Genomic DNA, 20,696 nt, shown 5'->3' with positions numbered 1-20,696 from the left:
TTCTTTGATCAGAGAATTATCCCATCACCTGGGATTACTATTATAATTCAGTTAGGTTCTTGTTCTCATGGAGCTTATTTTCAACTGGGAGAAGGAAGACCACGGCAAATAAGTAAGGTAATTATATGTGGTGACATATGCTGTGAAGAACCTAAAACAGGCTATCATTTTACAACAAAAACGTAGCAGGCTCTGATGGTCAAGAGCAGGGAGGCTACAGCCAGACCAGAATTTGAATCTCAGCACTAATACTTTGCCGTGTGATCTTGGGCAAGTTATTGAGCCTTTCTGTGCCTTGGTTTCTTCATCTCTGAAAAGGAAATAATCATAGCCCCTATCTGATAGGCTTGTTTTAGGGATTACACTAATTAATACGTGGGATACATAGAACGCGGTCTGGTACACAGTAGGCACTTTGCAACATTAACTTTCATTATTTTAGTAATTAATACTGGATACTTTCTATCGGGGGAAATTATGATTATAACTTGTCCATCAAAATTATGCTATGAAGTAGGTGTTAGTCCCTTTTCACAGATGAGAAATCTGAAGATTAGAGAGGCTAAATAGCTGTCACAAGGTCATGCAGCTAGCCAAATAGCAGAAGCACTGCATTTGACTTCTGCTCCGTTCTCGAACATCTTTGTCTCTCTTCATAAGAAGTAAGTTTTGTTTTTTTCTGAATATTTACTTTCCAGTGGCTCATTAATTAAGCCCATTATATCTATAATCTCACATTTATGACTAGAGAGATATACACATTTACTGACAATAAAACTCATCCTTCTTAGCCTTTTTCTTTTCTGATTTTTTTCTTTTACAAAAGAAAAATTTTGCTGCTGCCTAAAGTCAGACTGATTATAACCTCAGCAACATCTTTCATATACATTTGATCTAACTTTATTCAAATTTAATGTATTAATTATGAGCCAAATATCTTGCTCCTTAAAGGTTGCGTGCACTTTCCTGTTGCAACTGTACCTTCTACATTAGATGCTTTAGAGTAGGGTGCTTTAGAAAGTATTTCCATTTGTGATCCCCCAGATTTCACCTACTAAGTTGAAATTCAAAATTGCTATTATTTTTCTTTTCATGACCTTTTCATATGTCTCTTTTCTTTTCCTAATCACAGTTCCATTTAGACCAAATGACATTCAGAAATTCTCACTTCAGTGGTAATCTGCTTCCTTTTATATTCAGTTTTAAACCATAATCACTACCCTCTTCCCTCAATTGCTCAGATAGTTGGTGTATATTTTATTAAGCAATGACTTGCCGACTTGCCGGATTTAAGAAAAGTGCTCTCTTAGAGCAAATCATTCTAAAGCCCCAGGGCTTAGCAGCACAACGTGGCTCAGCAGATCCTGAGGCCATGCATATAAGTTTAATGAGGCTGTGAAGGCAAAGTGCTTTAAAATCCATGAACTTAGCCTATAGTTAAATGAACATGGCCTTTTTCTCCTTCTAAAGAAGTGAGGAATAGGTGAAGTCCCAGAGATTGGCAGTTAAGATCTGGCTGTGGGCCCCTCTTGGAGATGTGGTATTTCAAATGGACACCAGAGTCAGGCAGACCATTGTCAGAATTTTGCCTCTGCTACTTAATTGTTGTGTAACTTCCCTGGGATTTTATTCCATCATTCACAAAATGGGAATAACAATGTTTACAGTGCTTTGTGAGAATTAAATGGCACAACATACATAAGACATACTGGGCACCCCATAAAGATAACAAATATTATAATTAGTTACTACCTGTTCTTTCTACATTCACTTGTGATTTTTTTCTGAATCCTTGAACCCAGTTCATTCTTTCATAAGTGGATCTTCATGACGGTGTAGAGCAAAAGCTCTCCTTTGGCTTTGTTGAACTGTTTACCATTTATTTTTATTATTTTAAGGACTCGCATCAGCTTCTCCACATGAACCAACCCATTTTCACGATGCTTAGGCTTAAAAATATTACTGGCACTCAAATTTTTATTGATCAATTGATTTAATCATTCATCAAACACTTATTGACTTCCTAGTAGAGTCACTCCTTTCCCCCATGAAGCTCATAGTCTCTGGTGAGGTCAGATGCTTGTTTACATGAAGACAAGCCTGAGGGAGAAAGGCAACAACACAAGATGCTGAGGTAGCACAGAAGAAGCAGTGTTCCTCTACTGGGGATGGAGGGTATGGTTAGGGAAGGCTTTCTAAAGGAGAATGTCTCTGGCTTGTTTTTTTTTGGGGGGGGGATGGAGTTTCATTCTTGTCACCCAGGCTGGAGTGCAATGGTGTAATCTCGGCTCACTGCAACTTTACCCTTCCAGGTTCAAGCTATTCTCCTGCCTTAGTCTCCAAAATAGCTGGGATTACAGGCGCCCGCCACTACGCCCAGCCAAGTTTTGTATTTTTCAGTAGAGACGGGGTTTCACCATGTTGGCCAGGCTGGTCTTGAACTCCTGACCTCAGGTGATTCTCCCATCTTGGCCTCCCAAATTGCTGGGATTACAGGCGTGAGCCACCGTGCCCAGCCTAGCTTGTTCTTTGAAAGTAAAGGTGTGTTCCAGTGGCAGTTGCCCCAAGGCCTGCTTCCTCTTCCTAAGTCTGTCATCCTCTGGAAGGGAGGGGTCGTGCTCCCATCTCTGGTGCCCCAAAACCCAAGTTTATTTCTCTCTTAACACTGGCAATAACCCGTCCACACCACTGTTGCCTTTTAAAATCTCTTGATAATCTCATGCTGTGTTTGTTGTTGATTCCAATCCAATGATCACCAGGGCTGTGTGGGTAAATGCTTTTAAATGCTCTCTCATCTTGCTCTTTCCCCTCACCCCCCAGCTCTTAGGTATGTATGATGCTAATCTTGTCCCTAAGTAGGTTTCTTCTGGCTCCTTTTGCATCTTTCTTTCTTGTCTTTCCTCCTACCTTTTGTCTCTTGGTGTTCGGTTTTTTTTTTTTTTTTTTTTTTTTTGCCTTTTGTAGAAAGATTTGTTTCAATGTAGTCTGTAGCCTCCTTTGTAAACCAATTAAAAAGTTTTTTAATAAAAAAAAAAAAGTAAAGATGTGTTGAGTAGGCAAAGGAAAAAGGGAATTTGGGGCAGAATATAATTACTAAGCCCCAGAGAATGAAACATTAAGGCTTGTCGGGTGAATGACGAGCAATTTGGTGTCATTGGAGTAAACATTCAAGGAGCAGTATAGCTGGGGAGAGGATAAGAGAAGACATACATTTGGATGTATAAATTTAGATGAAAAGTGCCTAAGACAACTGCCTGACATATAGTAAATGCTCGATAAGTGCATTTAGTTTTTTTTTTTTTGTTCTTCTAAAGACTAGCTCTTATTTTATCAAATAATATACATTATGCTTTAAAGCCAGATATTATATTTGATTTTCTTTGTAGCTTGTTCTGTACTCTCAGGCTTTCTGTAAAATTTTATTTTTTATTTTTGGTTTATAGTTAAGAAAGTCAAAGTTGGAAAATACAAATTGTGAGAAAATTTTAACGGCTTAGAGAAAAAATTACAATAATATATCCTTAATATTTCAACATCAACAATCACAAAATGAACCAATAAGAGATTAATAAGAAAATCCACTTTTTTTGCTTTCAATAAGAAAATTAAACATCCATATGTCAGCAGACTATTAAAAACGTTTTCTCTTGAATCTATTAGAAGGAGGGAAAAATACGTTCCTAATGATAAATAGAACTATCCAAGTTGAAAACATTTGATTTTCCTCGGCAATTTTCTCAGCCCGTCCTTCTGCCTCCCACACCCCTCCCAATAATTGTCACATCTTCATTTCTTTGGAGTTTGTTTCAGCTTTGTTTTGATAATGATTGTGTAGACACACTACTTTCATTATTTCTCACTAATAGTTACCTAAAGCAACTATTTGTCTGCAATTTTATAGATAATTGTGTTTCTTTTAGAATGCTCTTTGTGTTTCTGCTGCTCATTACTAAGTATACAACAGTGGGGAATTGTCTCTAAAACTCTACTACTCCTTCTTTTCCTACTGGGAAAATCTCCCACAATGAATAATGCCTATTTTTAAGAAATTCAAACATTTCTTTTTCTTTTTCAAATTCAAATTTTTAAAAGGGAATTCAAATATTTAAAAAAAAATAAAAATACAGCAATGTGTTGTTTAACAATGGTAATTATGTCTTTTGGTGATTGCGTGTCGTGGGAACATCTCAGAGTGCACTTCCATGAACCTAGATAGTATAGCCTAATAGACACCTAGGCTGTGTGGTATGGCCTCTTGCTCCTGGGCTACAAATATCTACAGCATATTACTGTACTGAATACTCTAGGCAACTGTAACACAACAGTAAGTATTTGTGTATCTAAACATGTAAAAGGTACTATAAACATGTGGTATTATAATCTTATAAGACCACTGTTGTATATGTGATCCATTGTTAACTCAAACATCATTATGTGGTACATGAGTATATTAAAAATTTGGATAAAATGGGATATGATTATTTCTATTACTAAGAAATCAATCATTTATAAAATCAGTTCTTCTGAGTGACCTTCAACAGAGGTATTTATGCATTGACTATTGATTGCATAATAAAGAAGGATTATACCAATATTCTTCTATGGTCTTAGTTGAAGATGTCTATTGATATGAGTTACTGGTTAATTTCACTTGCTACATAATGTTCCAAGAGGAAATGGGGTGGTTTCAACCTTGATTTCATATCCCTTTATGACTGCTCAGTGTACACCTCTTTAAAGATTATTTTGATTTTTGAACACATGTATTATGTTAGTATTAAAAATAAAGTTAATATACCGCCAAGCATACAATCATGCAAACTGGCAGATTTCTTTTGTAATTTGTGATCCCTTGGCACTCTACTGCACATTGGTTATTCTATGCTCCAGCTAGTTCACATTTGAATAGATAAAATCTAGGCCAGAGTGTGGTGGCTGAAGAAAGAGCACAAGAAATGGACTCAGAGCATCTGGGTGCAAGTTCGGCTCATAGTATTTACTAGTTGTGTGACCTTGAGCAAGTCACTTAACTTCACTGAGCTTTACTTCTCTTATCTATGAAATTAGAAAGATGATAATACTACCAGTCTATTTACCTCTTGCAGTTGTTCTGTAGATTCAATGAGAAACACATGTGAGAGCCCTTTGTAAACTGCAAAGTCTTATACTTGTGCTAGTTAATATTTTATATTTCATTTAATGTTTCCAAGACTCTATTTTCAAATTCTCAAAGCCACTATTAAGTTCATTAGGAAATACGTTTATTTATTTGCTTAATCTTTTGCTTTCTTGCACCAAACAACCAAAGTAAAACTGAGTGTGTATTTGTCTTTAGTTAATCTTGTCAGCAGAAGTGTCAGAATCATTCTTGGAAGCAAAGAAAATCTGCTCTCATAGAATGGCTATTTTTTCAGCATTGAAGATCAATATTTGGGAGCTCCAGTTAACTAACACAACTCCCAACAGGCATTTCAATGGGGATAAATTTACTTTGCTACCCACAGTTCAAAGAGAAACTGCAAGGTATGGTCACTTATTTGGTGCATTTGTTCATTCCACAAATATGTATTGAGTGCCCACTCTGTGCTGGGTGCTCCTCTAGGCACTTCGGACACGGCCGTGAGCAAGACAGACAAAACGTGATGCTCTCATGGAGTTTACATTCTAGTGGAAAAATAACTGAGCTTACAGCTTTTTTCATTCTAAGAACACAAATACCTTAATCTGAAGAGCATTTCTTGCCTTCTGATAAACAGCTTTTAAACTGTTTTTTGGGCCTGGCGTGGTGGCTCGCGCCTATAATCCCAGCACTTTGGGAGGCCAAGGCAGGTGGATCACTAGGTCAGGAGATTGAGATCATCCCGGCTAACACGGTGAAACCCCGTCTCTACTAAAAAAATACAAAAAATTAGCCGGGCATGGTGGTGGGTGCCTGTAGTCCCAGGTACTCAGGAGGCTGAGGCAGGAGAATGGCGTGAACCCGGGAGGCAGAGCTTGCAGTGAGCCAAGATCATGCCATTGCTCTTCAGCCGGGGCAACAGAGTGAGACTCTGTCTCAAAAAAAAAAAAAAAAAAAAATAGTGTTTTTTGGTGGTAGGATCCTTGCTTCATGTATCCAAGACCAAACATGAAAAACAAATAAAGGTTGCTCTGGGATTGGGCCCAGAGGTCAGGTTGTCTCCTCCTACACTCCCCATCCCTGCTCCTGCCATCCCTCTGCTAGAGCTCAGGACTCTTCAGAGGACAGTTCACAGGGCGTTATCTCCGCATCAGTTTTGATACTGAAGACATCCTGTAAATGCCTGCATCCCCAGTCTCCCAAGGGTTTTCTCAAGTTCCTTTCCCGCTCTGGGTCTCATTATCTCTCTCTCCACATAATAGCCACATTATAGAGTTTCTGGTGTTTCTGATAATTATGACAATAACGGCAGTTATCACTTATGGAGGACATACTATCTGTCAGGACAGTGCCAGGCATTTTATATGTACTTCATTTAATCGCCAGAGTCGTCCTGTGAGATAGGTGTGAATCATCATTTTACAGATAAAGGATGAGATTCCCAGAAGTAAAGTAATTTCCCAAGGCTACAGAGCTGTTAATGGTGGAGCTGGAATTTGAACTTATCTATCCGATTTCATAGTAGGAATTCTTTTTTTTTTTCTTTCTATATTTCAGGCCCATCAGCAGGAAGTAAGGAATTCTTAACTACTGCTGCTTCCCAAACTCTGTGAAGCTCTTTGACCCTCTCAGGGATAGTTCTAAGTATGGTGCAAAGGGCTGATGAGAGCAAAGGGGAGCGCAATGCTCACTCAAATATGTGTTGAAGTTTATTATACTAGCTCTCATTTACCAATGGCCTACTCCATTCTGAACATTCTACATCCATTTTCACTAATTCTTCCAGCAACTCTGGAAGGTCAATATGATTATTACTCCTACTTTCTTGATGAAGACTCTCTGGCACAGAGAGGTTGTCACTCACTTGAGGTCTCACAGCTAGTAAGTGGTGAGCCCTCTGCTTGCCTTTATGACAGCTTGGGACCAAACTATTCCTAAAGCCAAACGATTCCTAGAGCCAAGCTCAAGACTCCCGCATCCCCCAAAAGAACAACAATTTTAAAAAGAGAAAGACAACATACTCTCCTAGCCTGCATCTGCTCCTAATCCAGGCCCTACTCCAAGCTGCTACTGTCGGACTCTGTTCTCATTTATAACTGGGTGCTAAACTCTCTAACTCCACCAGCATGAACCCTCCTAACTCTATTTCTTTGTCTGATAAATTTTGTCCCTCCATGTCCCTCTCCTGGCATCTTTTTCTTTTGGTTTCTCCACACCCATTCCAAACCATTTTATCTGTTTCCTCTTCAACCCTTTTATCACAGCATGAATCTGTTTATATTTTCTTCCTTTTATGAGAAACAGGATGGTGCATGGGTTGTTCTGGAGCCTTTCTGCCTGAGACTGAAACTTTGTTTTTTACTCTACTGTATAGTTGTTTAACCTTGGGAAAACCACTTATGCTTTCTGTGTCTCAGTTTCCTCATCTGTAAAATGAGTAAGGGAATATAACCTATATCATAAGATTTTGCAAAGTTTAAATGAGTTAACACTTGCAGAGATTTTAGAAAGGTGTCAGGCATGTAGTGAGTGCTTCATACATGCGAGTTTTAATTATTCTCTTTCTTATAAACATGTCCCATTCTCTCTCCATCTTTCTTTTTCTCTCATCTATATTTTACTCTGCTTTAGCTACACATTTTTTAAAAACAGAGTTTCTATAAAATAAGTTCATTGTTGTTATTCTTTTTTTTTTTTTTCAATTTTGTCTACATTTAAATGCCCACTATTGGCCAGACAGTGTACTAAGGAATAAGAAGGAATATAAAGATGAATAAAACATGCTTTTCTGTGAAGGGTTTGTTAGTTTTTTAATTAGTAAATCATGCTTTCCATGTTTTCATGAAATGGATGAATTTATGTATTTATAGGCCAATATTTATGTCTATTGGCTTTATCACCTACATCGCTACCTGAATCTATCTACTTCTCTCTACTATTCTGCCACCACTCTTTATTTTCTATTTTACCTTTTTTGGAGACAGGGTCTTGCTCTGTCCCACAAGCTGGACTGCTGTGATGTGATCATAACTCACTGCATCCTTGAACTGCTGCTCTGCCACCGCACTTATCCAACCAGCACCATCTCTCAACTAGACTCATGCCTTTCAACTGGTCCTACCCCAGCTTCTTCAGTGCTTTCTGGCCTACTCTCTATTTAGCAGCCAGAGCCATCTTTGTGAACAGCAAATCTGATCTTGCCAGCCTCAGGCCTAAAACCTTTCAAAGGTCCTTTCATTGTTTTCAGGAGAAATAACTGAGTGCTTTACACAGTCCTATGTGATCTGTCTCTGCTTCTCTCTTCTGTCTCCTCTAGAGTTTCTCCCACATTCCCTGGTTTGCTTTTCAGTCCCTCCATTGTACCATCTTCTCTCCTTCAGATATCCTTCACACATCTTTCCCTCCTGAAATAGTCTTCCTCACAACTCCTTTTTCTGCTATGCTTTGACAATGCCTACTCACCCTTCAGATTAAAGAAAGTATTATTCCCGTGGAATGCCTTCTTGACCCTCTACTCTAGGTCAGAGCTTTTGTTTGTCTTCGTTTGCTCTGGTTTAGTATTCTCTGAGTACATTTGAGTACCTAGACTTTAAGATTTTGGATCCAAGTTCTCTTCTTTATCTTGAGCATTCACTTTGTATAATTCATAAGTGTGATTTTACTTGGCTGACTGTAGGTCCATTAGGGAAGGAAGGGGCCATGTCTATTTTGCTCACCATTGTATCTCCAGAGTGCAAGGTAGCATGTCACTCACTGGAATAATTTAATAAATATTAGCCAAATAAAGATTGAATGAATGAATGTTGTCCTGCCACTGCTTAATTTTACCAATGTGCCAGCAATTCTTTATTAATAAAGTAAATTACTTTTAGCAATGGGAACATGATAAATGTGAAGAAGCTGAGAAGAGAATAAGAGATTATCTTGAAACAAAGTGCAATTTGGAATGTTTGTCTTTTAAAGACTTAGGTAATGAGTCTATCAGGAATTCTATGTGAATTAGAAATCTAAAAAGCACATTAAAGATGTATACTTTCTATTTCTTGGGCTTGACTTTCTACCCTAAAGCTGCCACTACTTGTGATTCTGACAGTTCAAGACATCTCCACTATTTCAGCTTTCTGTATCTTTAATGTCCTGAAATTGATTTTTTTTTTTTTTTTTTTTTTTTTGACACGGAGTCTCGCTCTGCCGCCCAGGCTGGAGTGCAGTGGCCGGATGTCAGCTCACTGCAAGCTCCGCCTCCCGGGTTCACGCCATTCTCCTGCCTCAGCCTCCCGAGTAGCTGGGACTACAGGCGCCCGCCACCTCGCCCGGCTAGTTTTCTGTATTTTTTAGTAGAGACGGGGTTTCACCGTGTCGGCCAGGATGGTCTCGATCTCCTGACCTCGTGATCCGCCCGTCTCGGCCTCCCAAAGTGCTGGGATTACAGGCTTGAGCCACCGCGCCCGGCCCTGAAATTGATTTTTTTATATTAATTTTCTTCAACCTCAAAAAATCTATTTGCAAGCTTAGCAATTACAATTTAATGTATTAAACTGATAAGATTTAGGCCACAATGGTTCTATAAACAAAAAGATCATGAACAGTAACTTGTTAATCTTCAAACCCCCAACAAACAATAAATGCTTCTACTTGAATTAAACTTAAAATCATTATTGAATGTTTCAAATCCCATGGTACACAGAGACAGCAAATACACAGATACAGATCTTTCCCCTTCTTCCGAGTGGGTGAAAGATAATTTCTGTGTGTTTAAAATGTATGGGGAAAAAGGAAACATTTAGAAATTACCTGCTTGTAATAATTGTTATTCGATGGCATGTTTTAATTAGAAGACACAATAAACTAAACTTCATAGAACATCAGCTGGAAAGGGTCTTAAAACTAATCTCTCAAACCACTTTAATTAATGAGCAATGGAATCCATGTTCAGAAAAGTGATATGACTTAGGCATGCTCAATAAAGTTGCAGAGTGAGGGACAGGACAAGAAAAGTGCGTCATTACTCATTATTAAATTTGAGGAATGACAAATAGCTATTCAAAGAGATGTGAGGGTAAACTACACTGGGCACCCAGAATACAAAGTGAAGTCAGAAAGTTTTAAAGCCGTCTTGCTTTATAGTCCTCTTTGCATATCTCTGTGGAACATTCTTTTACAGTTCTCTAACACCCTGAAATTCCTTATCAAATTGAAGGATTGTCTAGTGAAGATCTGTGTTCATTTTATAAACTTGTAGAGTCAAGAGTAGTATTAAAACTCTTTATTTCCATGCATTTGATCTGGGTGTTGCTAATGATTGGTGTGAATCTAAGAGGTCTCCTTGTCAAAATGTCTCTAGCACAAGGATTTCTTTGGCTTTTTCCAGCATTAATGAGCGACTGATTTATGTCACTAAATGTCAAGACACCCCTCAAATAATATAAAATCACAAGATGAAACTGTCAAAGACAAATACACTTTATTATGGAATGAAAGTTGTTATGGGGATGGGAACTGTAATCATACAATGAGAGGAGGCTATATCTATTATTAATCTATAATCAGCTTTGTAAATATTTTTAACCCCTTTGATATGAGTTAAAGATGTAGCATTCCCAGGATAGATAATAAGATGAAGAGAGTTTTCTGAGTTAGGAGTTAGGAAGTGATGCCTGCTTTTGTCCTCATTATATTACTCTAGGTCAAAAACTGACTTTTGGGCATGGGGAGAGGGGTGCAGCATGATTAATGATTAAGGAATCTGGAAAGGACCTTTCCTGAATGAATCTGCAGACTGTTCAGGAATCATCTTTTTGGTCATATTCTACGATGCTATGTGTTAGATGGAGGTTGGGGAGGAAACAAAGGCAACTAGGAGAAGGCTATTAAAAGGATGCAATGAGTGAAGAGACTTCCTGGGAAATGTCTAGTTGCGGGCAGATGCATTTTGCTGTTAGTAGAATGTGTATGTGTGTGGGAGAGAGTTGTAGAGAAAGAAATGTCTAAGCAATAAAAATCTAGAGTCATGTAAAGTTTTTTTAAGTTTCTTTCCTAATATTTCAGTAAAAATTAGAATATAACTAGATTAATTAGAACAGAATTAATGTAACATATGAGGTGAAATTTAATATTTGGCAATAAGGAATATCACTAAAGCTATAAAGATAAGCTAATTGATAACAGATAAATGAATGGATAAGCAGCTGCTGGCTGGCTGGATAAAGGGTATGCACAAATAAGTTAGGATTGAAAAGAGAAAAAGTGTAATATATTTGAACTATTTGTTGAAAAATAACTATTTCCAGATCTGTGGCTATTTTAAAAATTAACAATAGTTGCCTACACTTATACTAATGCTGTCATGTATACATCATTCAGTTGTGATACAGGAACAATAACAATTAACAACAGTAACATGCTAGAAATGAAAGTGATGCAGTATGCATGACAAAGTGGTGAGGCTCCCTCAGAAATTTTTTGACCCCTTTATGTCCATTTGATTATCATAATCTCATTGGATTCCATTCCTTGGGCTATTAAAGCCACTCCCCATCATGAACTACTATAGTAAATTTTAAAAATCAAGGAAATTACTAACTGCTCAGCTAGTCTCAGCTTTAACAGCTGTACCAATTTTAAAATATTAAATGGCTTTCCTATCTAGATGCCGAACTTTAGTTCCTCCATCTGTGAAATGAGTAAACTTGACAAGATGATATTTAAGGATTCCTAAAACTTTTAATTTCTATTTATAGTGATTCTAGTTTAACTACATAGAATCTATCAAGTTTAATAGGTTGTGCATTCATTTCTCCTTATGTATTAAAAAATGCAAAGAAAAGACATAATATTAGTGACAAAACTTTCAAGTAATGAAATTTATGCTTCTATCTCACCTGAGCTGGAATTTGCACTAGAAAACTGGTCTTGTCTACTCCAAGTCGTGTATGGTACTCTCTGTTCTGAAAGCTTATCTTAAATGTTCTCTGATGATTCTGAGGCAATTTCTGATCAAGATCCACAGCTGGACTTTAAAAATCTTTCCTGGGTATTTGCGATGCAGTTACGTGAGTTGGGAAAGTGTTTCAACATGCCACAGCTGCTCATTCATATGCATAAGCCTACATAGATGCTGATTTAAAGAAAGAAATATGTCTTGCATTGTAAGTATGCTTCTTGGATGGTGTATGTACTTTCACTTCTGAGAACCTTCAGGTACAGATGATGTCTATATTTTTCAGGGGATAAACTGTATATTCGTGTCAAGCTTTCATTGTATCTTTGACCCCATAGAGAAATGCACCATGGTGTCCAACTGTGGTTTAAGCTCTGTGACAGCGGTTACCGCAAATAACATCAGAGTTTCACTTATTGCTGAAAAGAAGAAATAGTTTTCCTTCTGAATTAGCCTCACAATTTAAAAGGAGTTAAATAGATTATTTACATGAGTTTTTGCATTAAAGTGAAGTAAGCTATTCAAATTTAATAGTGAAGGCTTAATGACTTTCCCTTGGTTCACAGAGGCCTCTGTGAGGATAGGAATCAATGTTACTTCATCCTAGCTCACTGCTTCTAGGCTCACTTGCTGAAGAGGTCATAACTAAAGGCAATGAAGCCTGAATAGGTTCATTGTTTCACTAGCTGAGGAGTTCTAGCAAGAATTTGCTTGACATTGGTATTTAGATGGCCAGGTTAGACAAAGTAGAGTTGAATGGCACATGAAATTCTTAGATCTCCTGCTGTTTGACCTATCCCTACTAAAACCACTGAGCCATGACCAATCATTGGGTGACACATGCCAGAAATCAAATCTAGTGGTGCAGCCTCATGTGACTTTACCCAGTTCTCCAGGTAGAGGGAGTCCAACCTAACAGTGACAAGTGACAATTTTTACAGGTCTCCAAGTGTGTTAGGGCAATGCCTCACAAACTCCAATGTGCATACAAGTTATCTGGGGAATCTTGATAAAATGCAGCTTCTGATTCAGTCGAGTTGGGTTAAGACCTGAGATCTTAAAATTCTAAGAAGGCTCTCATTTAATATCTGTGCTTTTGGTCTGTAGACAACATTTGGTAGAACAAAACTCTAGAATAATTCATTTCTTCCTTCAGATGCCTGCATAGATTACTCCCTCATTTCTTTTAGATCTTTGTTCAAATATCACCTCATTAGCATGACTTTCCTTGCCCACTACATATTTCTCTGTCACTATCATCTTTCCCCTGCTTCTTCTTTCTTTATACTGCTCATCACCATCTGACACATTTTACATTTATTTGAGAGGGCCTTTTTTTGGTTCACTGTTTTGTTATTTCCTTATAACATGGACTGAGGCATAATAAGTATCCAGAAAAAAATACCTATTGATTGAATGAATGTATAAATGAATAAATGAACCACATAGTCACTCTGCCACAATTCCATAAACCAGACTACACTTATGAGTCTCCAGGCAATTATGAACTCTGCTCTTTGGGATTTTCTTTTAACTCAAGTACCTTATTAAAGAATAAAGGGTGGATGAAATCAGGTCCCTTCACTATCTACCAAAGTTCCTGATCACTGGTAAGGACTGTACCGTCCACGACTTCTTTTCTACCTGCAGGCCATTCTGAAACCCTTGCAGTCTCTCCAACAATGTCCTGAGAGGTCATATTAAAGGTAAAGGAATTTGTGGTTCTCATAGGGACCACTTGGCTCTTAATCAACTCCACTGTGAGCTTTATCCAATACTAGCTAATGCCTACCTACTTCTCCAAGTGAATATCTGGTGGCTTATTATTTCAAACCTAATCAGTTATCTCACAATAAATGTAGATATTATTAGAAAGAAGGCAGCAAATACAGATCGGATTTGCCCTGATCTAACTTGGGGAAATGTTGTGTTATCTTTTTTGAAAAATGTATAATTAGGTTGTAATCAATGCCCTTTTTATTCATCAATGGTGTCAAAGTTGAGTTTCAGAACTTGAAAAAAAAATGTTAGTGCTTTAATTATCTTGTCTTTGTGCTATATTACAAAAACAACAGCTGTAGATTTTCTGCAATGCAGGGGAAAGGGAGTTTATCTACTAGGGTTGCTAAAGGTTTTGTAACTGAAAACAAAAAGGGACCATCTAAAAACTGTGTCAACACCAAATGTCCAAACCAGGGATTCAGTTACCATCTCTGCATCTAATGTAAAAACCCCATGTCATTCCTTCAATATTTACTCAGCAAACATTTCTTAAGCACCTACTATTAATATATATCAACACACTGAAAACATTATATTGCATTTAAATAAGAGCAGACCCATTCAGTAACTCATTAATAAACTATAGTGAAATTCATATTGCATGGATTAACACAAGATAGAAAACGAGTGACAGAAGGGTCCCTGCTGTCTAGGAGCTCACCTGAGTGGAGAGGTGTGCAAACTGTGATAATGGGTACACCAGGTGTTTACATACAGTTTTGGGGAACTCAGATAAAGAATCAATCAATGCTGACTAAACAGATTAAAGATGGCTTTGCAGTGGAATTGACATCTGAGGGCTCTCAAGATGAGTAGGAATCCTGCAGGTGGAAAGGGAGAAAGGCAGTTCTGGGTAGAGGAATCCACAGAGCAAAGGCACAGTTCAGGAGCAAGTGTAAGAGCAGAGAGCAGTCCTGTGTAGCAGGGGGACAATGAAAAAGGCTGATACTGTGGGTGGTGGAGGGGTGAGTGTGGAATGGAGCACGGAAGTTGGCTGGGAATATATTGTGAAGGGCAAGGAGTTTGTGCACAGGCATCTTGGTGTCATATCTCTTAGAAAGATAATTCTGAAATCAAAGGGGAAGGTGTCTGGGAAGGGTAAGGAAAGGGAAGGGGTACCTATGGGTGCACATGTGTATAAGGCATTACATTTCCTTGTGTGAAGTGGCATTACAGTAACTTCACTAACTGGGTATAGGTAATTAAAGGTTTACAATAATTAACTTTGCATAGTGTTTAAATGGAATTATTATTGAAGTATAACATGTAATCCTCTTGAAAGAAAGAAAAACAACAATTTCATTATTTTCCTCTTCTTATGAATGTAATACATGTTAATTTCAAAGTAAGTGCATGATAAAATTGAATTTTAAAAGATAGCAAAAATGAATCACAATCACACCACCAGAGAAAAACATTATATATGACTCTTCAAACTGGTGTTAATTCTACTACCATAAACCAGACACTAAATAAGATTGAGGATGGATAGAGTAATATGGACAACTGGAGACAAGCTCATTTTAAGCAGAAGTGAGTATAATTGTGATCTTGCTTTGTGAAGTGAAACTTGCCAAATATGACATTTATTGCTACATTATGGTAATTATAAATTTTATAAATTATTTATAATTATCACAAAAATATGCTAAGCAGTACGAGGAGCACAGTTGGAAATAGTTTTATACTTTGCAATACACATTTCTTTAGCAATTCCTTTATGTCTTTGAAGCAAAAATGAAAAGCGCAAGTAGTGAAAATGAAGAATCCCTTCAACCTTTAATTACCTTTAAGTGATAACTCAAGTACTGAGGAATGGTAGGCTTGTATCCATTAGTTCAGCAACTCTTTAAGAAATATCAAGTATGACACCAGAGATAGAGCTATCAGTGAACAAAATATAGGTATGGTGTCTGCAATGCATGGAACTCACAATTTTGTAGTTTAGCAAGATATTCTTTCTCCCTCCATTCCTGAATAGAAATTTCACCCATTTTTCAAGGTCTGGCTCCATTTCCACATTTCCATGGTGCACTCTTGCACTGTCCTGACCCCTTCAGGCTTATCCTTTCTCTGACATTCCATAATTCTTAGAAACGCTGCCATTAAGATCATTCAATTTGATCATATGTTACCAGGAACTATACTCTATTAAATGTATAAAAATCTCTTTCACCCCAATAAGATTTAAAAAATCCTTGAAGATAAAGACTATGCTTATTACTTGGGGTTAGGGGCAGATTTTTCTGAGCATCTGATAATACTGAGAAATACATTTAGGAAATTTTTGATAAAGCATTTGATTATGACTGAACAGTGTATTTACTGAAAGCCTAATTCTTGACTATACTAAAAGAAATGTCAATAAAATCTTTTCTCAGCACTGTCTTAAGGGTTGAATGACTCACAAAATGGGTGCAGATAAAGGAGACCTGCTGAGAATTTCCTAACGGAATCTCATGATGCACTTTTCATTTCATATGTTATTTTAAAGGTAAATTGTTTAATACTTCCTAAAACTGTTGTACAATTTAAATGTCTCTAAACAGCAATTCGATTAGTTTTTCATTGAAAACTGCAGTTAAATTAAGGCTCAGTTACACATAAAGTTTGGATAGGAGAGGAAAAAAATCTGATTGCTTGCTGTTGCCATTACCACATTTCCAGCTAATTTAAAGCTGCGACAAACTAGTATACAGTTAGGCTATTAAAACAGAGAAGTCATTCTGTGAATCCAATCTGTACTTTGGCATTTTGCAAAAAGCTTGTTGTTATTTGCAGGTTTCTTTACAAACACTTTAAAAATCAATTTATATGATTTATAGGATGTGCTTTGAACAAGCATCTTGATAAACTACAGAATAATATCCAAATTAAACCTATTGCTTAAAGGAAACCAAGATGTAAGGAGGCTCCAGTAGAAAGATGAAGGTTTATATTGATAGAACAGGGACATGTTTGTCCTTTTCTGTAAACTTTAAAGCTTAAAATCATTATCAAGAGCTTCTATTTGCTGTATCCATGGTTCTAACCATCTTATTGTCTGTGGAATTGTTTGAGTTGAGATTTTTCAGAAACAGGAAAACAGGGACGTTTATGCTGCATGTCAGGTAATGGTGAAGGGTATACAGTTTGAGACTGAAAAAAACCAGCTATTAAGAAAATGGAACATTCTGATGAAAAAGTTCTTACTCTATATGAAGTAGAATTTGTTAATCAAATGGTGCTAGCATATATCTTTTAATTTTCAGTTTTATAATCGATGTGTGTGTGTGTGTGTGTGTGTGTGTGTGTGTATATATATATATATATATTTTTTTTTTTTGGAGACGGAGTCTTGCTCTGGGCCCAGGCTGGAGTGCAGTGGCACAGTCTTGGCTCACTGCACACTCCGCCTCCTAGGTTCATGCCATTCTCCTGCCTCAGCCTCCCAAGTAGCTGGGACTACAGGTGCTCGCCACCATGCTCCGCTAATTTTTTGTATTTTTAGTAGAGACGGGGTTTCACCATGTTAGCCAGGATGGTCCTGATCTCCTGACCTTGTGATCTGCCCGCCTTGACATCCCAAAGTGCTGGGATTACAGGCGTGAGCCACCGTGCCCGGGCTATAATGGATACTTTTTAAAGCATTTATCCCTAGTAAAATACAAGTCTACTAATATTTAACAAATAGAAAGACTTTTCAAAACTATCTGAGAAGAAAATGTTTCCTTGGTGTTGTCATCATCCATCTGTCACCATCGCAAATCCCCTCTTCCCCAGTCTCTGGCCATATCTGACCTAGGCCACATAGAAGAAAACATTTATTAAAACTTTGGAATAGATTAATTGCAAATTCTAATTCTCAAGCCAGGCACAACTGAAAGTAACATGTCAAAACATGCATGGAAGAAAATATTTTCTTTATTCATGGGCAGAGCGTGTGATTGGCCACCATTAATAAGATCTAAGCTGTCACAGGCAAGACACAAACCTCAGGCTTCCAAACAACAATAGACCCATTGATACTAACAAATCATCACTTGAAAAGGAGCTCCTAATACTCATACGCACAGAGGCTCTTCCTTGATGACATCTTGTAGTCTCATGTTCAGCTGTTTAACACTCCTCTTTGCTAGCCATGTGGACCAAAAGCAATGCACTTCATTTCTTGAAGACAGTAGCCATATTCCTCTTATTTTTTTTTAATAACAAGATCTGACCCATAATTGTGTGCTTACATTAAGTACATTTCATTTCCAAAGGAGCAACCTATATATGCATGTTTTAAGACATCAACCATACAATAAGTAACATACCAGTTGTCTCATTAAGCCTCATTTTAAACACAGAAACAGGTGTTTAAATAAACCAAAGAGCAGGGCATGGATAATCCAATTTAGGATATCTCATCAAGTTTAAGTTGGCTAATCCAATTTATATGATCTCACCGAGTCTCACGGTTTACAGTGATTTATTTCAAACAAGGGATATTGTAGGAGTAAAAGTAAAGAAAATCCCAATCAAGAACCTCCAAAAGCCATGTTAGTGTTAATGAGTATTAAGTTAATGCCATGAGGAGAGAATATGGTCTACTGGTCTATTTCTGTAGATGAAATCTCTCCCCTTTGCTTCTTAAGTCTTAACTGTTTTTACAGCATCCATTGGTGACTGAAAGTGTGTACCAGATAAGAATATAAATGAAATAAAGCTGATGCTGGTTGCTATTTATTTGAATTCATATTTTCATAGGCCTTTCTAACTGCCTGATATTTTCCTGGAAGATTAGAGGTAACAAAGCCATGGTTCATGTTCTTTGGACATGAACCATCAATTTTTCTCTATAGGTAGGTTTACAAAACACCAATGATGGTGACTCTAGTTAATATAAATGATTAGTAATGAGGGTACAGATCCACACAGAGACATATCAGAACATTATTAGTTTGAGTTCTGACTGACCTTCAGGTTGATATTGTGCTATAATCGTCACTGTCTGTCCAGCCCCCTTTAGTGCAGCAGCTGCCTGTTCGTGGGATGCACCACGGAGGTCAATGCCATTCACCTGAAAGAAAGGAAGCCAGAGAATTTTGGTATTTCATAAGGCATATTATTCTGATAGAAGAAAAAATTTTCCCCCAAACCAGGCTGTCTAACATTGTATCACATGCCTCAGAAACTCCTTGTATCCTACTCAGGTGTTTATGGCCTTTCATGGTCTTAATCACTTTTAGTTATGAGAGACGTTAAATTTCATCTTGTGGTGTTTGTGCCATGGTCTGACCAGGTTGGAAACATTTTTATTTATCCATGTTCTAGTGTATGCATTTAATATGCCTCTGTGAGCTTCCTAGATTTCTAGGGTAAATAGGGATAAATATGAGCCTTCAAAATTAGAGGGAAAACAGGATGATAGCGACACATGTAATGTAATAGACAAATATATGCTGAAAGATTAAAACATTCAGAAGAGATTCTGGGGACATGGTATAAAATGGGGCCAGCTGGTTGCAAAATCCATCTCTTTGGTCAGTTGCCTAGCCTTGTCATCCTGAGCCTGGTGAGACAGTCCTAAGCCTTGTTTTAAAATATACTTGACTGTCCTATTTCTCATATACAATTCCAGAATGAATTCTGACAAAAATGAAATAAAGAGTGCTCGGAGTTTAATTAGCTATTGCTAACTCCCATTTTAGGTCCTATACCGAAAGAGAAACAGAACATCTTAAAAGTTCCAAATTCTGCCAGGGTGAAAATCATTCTTAAGTCAAATTTAATAAGAAGCAAATGCTAAAATTTTTCTTGAATCAATTCAGTCTAAGTCAATACAATGTAATTAATAAGTGCTCTCCAATGACAGAGTTCTCTGTCTGCCCCAGAAGAGGGACAATAACTGGAGCACAAAGGGAGACAAGATAAACCCCCAGTAAGTTTTTCTGATGAACACACAGTAGGTATGGTTTTCTAACCTACAAAAAACTAGCTTTTTGCAGGATAGCAGAATTCTGCTTCCTTTTGTTCATGGGGCAGGTTGACATGGGCTATGAAAGAAGAATAAAAGAACTGATTAGCTTATATACATTCAAAATATATAATTGTATTTTGCTTTTCATCAATCCTATTTGACAATGACATTGGGTGGTAGATGGGGGTTACTACTTTGTTTCCCCATCAGGTCTGGGACATCTATATGCTTAAATTCCATATCCTCATCCTCACATAATAACTTTGTTAACATCTCCTTATTCTCTTTGGTAATTTTCCTTGCCTCATCCCTGGCTTTCTAGTGTGGTGAACTCCTTACAGAAAGCATTGATTACATGGTAACATTGGGGAGTCCACTGAGCTAGGCCTGATCTGGTTGTGCCACTCTCTTCTGACTGACTGCCATACTACTTCTCTGAGCCTCAATTTTTCTCTTCTCTAGGAGGGAAGGGACTGTTAGGCTATATGAGTCTAAAGTCCCCTTAAACTATAAAATTCCAGATCTATTCCTTGGTAGATACAGTCATTTCAGAGACTGTCTAGGCTATTGATGAGTCAGAAGTATGACTCTGCCGGCCAGAAGAGACAGGAAAGGCAATTTGATCCAGGCTACTACCTATAGGAGGCTGAATTCCACAAACTTCACATGCCAAATAATTTGTTCTGTCAAACAGTTAAGGTTAACTTTTTATAAAAGAATAATACGTGATCATGGCAAATGCATTCTGTTTCAGAAATGTTTAAAAGGAAGAGGTAAAAGTCCCCTCACCATCTCCATTTCTAGAGGCAACCACTTTAGTGTATACTTTTTTCTTTTATGATTCATCTAATATTTCTTTAATCATAATTCTAGTTCCATAGGTTTTCATGTTATGGCAATTTGTACCCGAG

At 37.4% G+C, this 20,696-nt stretch overlaps 1 protein-coding gene across 20 annotated transcripts in view; it reads right to left on the bottom strand.

Annotated features, from left to right (window-relative positions):
* DLG2 (discs large MAGUK scaffold protein 2) overlaps positions 1-20,696 on the bottom strand; it is a 2,166,350-nt gene that overhangs the window by 315,825 nt on the left and 1,829,829 nt on the right. For all 20 annotated transcript variants that reach the window (XM_031653896.1, XM_017949244.3, XM_017949248.3 and 17 more), the window contains one exon: positions 18,783-18,885. In XM_031653896.1, coding sequence (XP_031509756.1) covers positions 18,783-18,885 — 103 coding nt within the window. The remainder of the gene's footprint in view (positions 1-18,782; positions 18,886-20,696) is intronic.

This window comes from Papio anubis, chromosome 12, assembly GCF_008728515.1.
Source record: "Papio anubis isolate 15944 chromosome 12, Panubis1.0, whole genome shotgun sequence".
Taxonomy (NCBI): Eukaryota; Metazoa; Chordata; class Mammalia; order Primates; family Cercopithecidae; genus Papio; species Papio anubis.
This window is presented reverse-complemented; position numbering and strand designations above follow the sequence as displayed.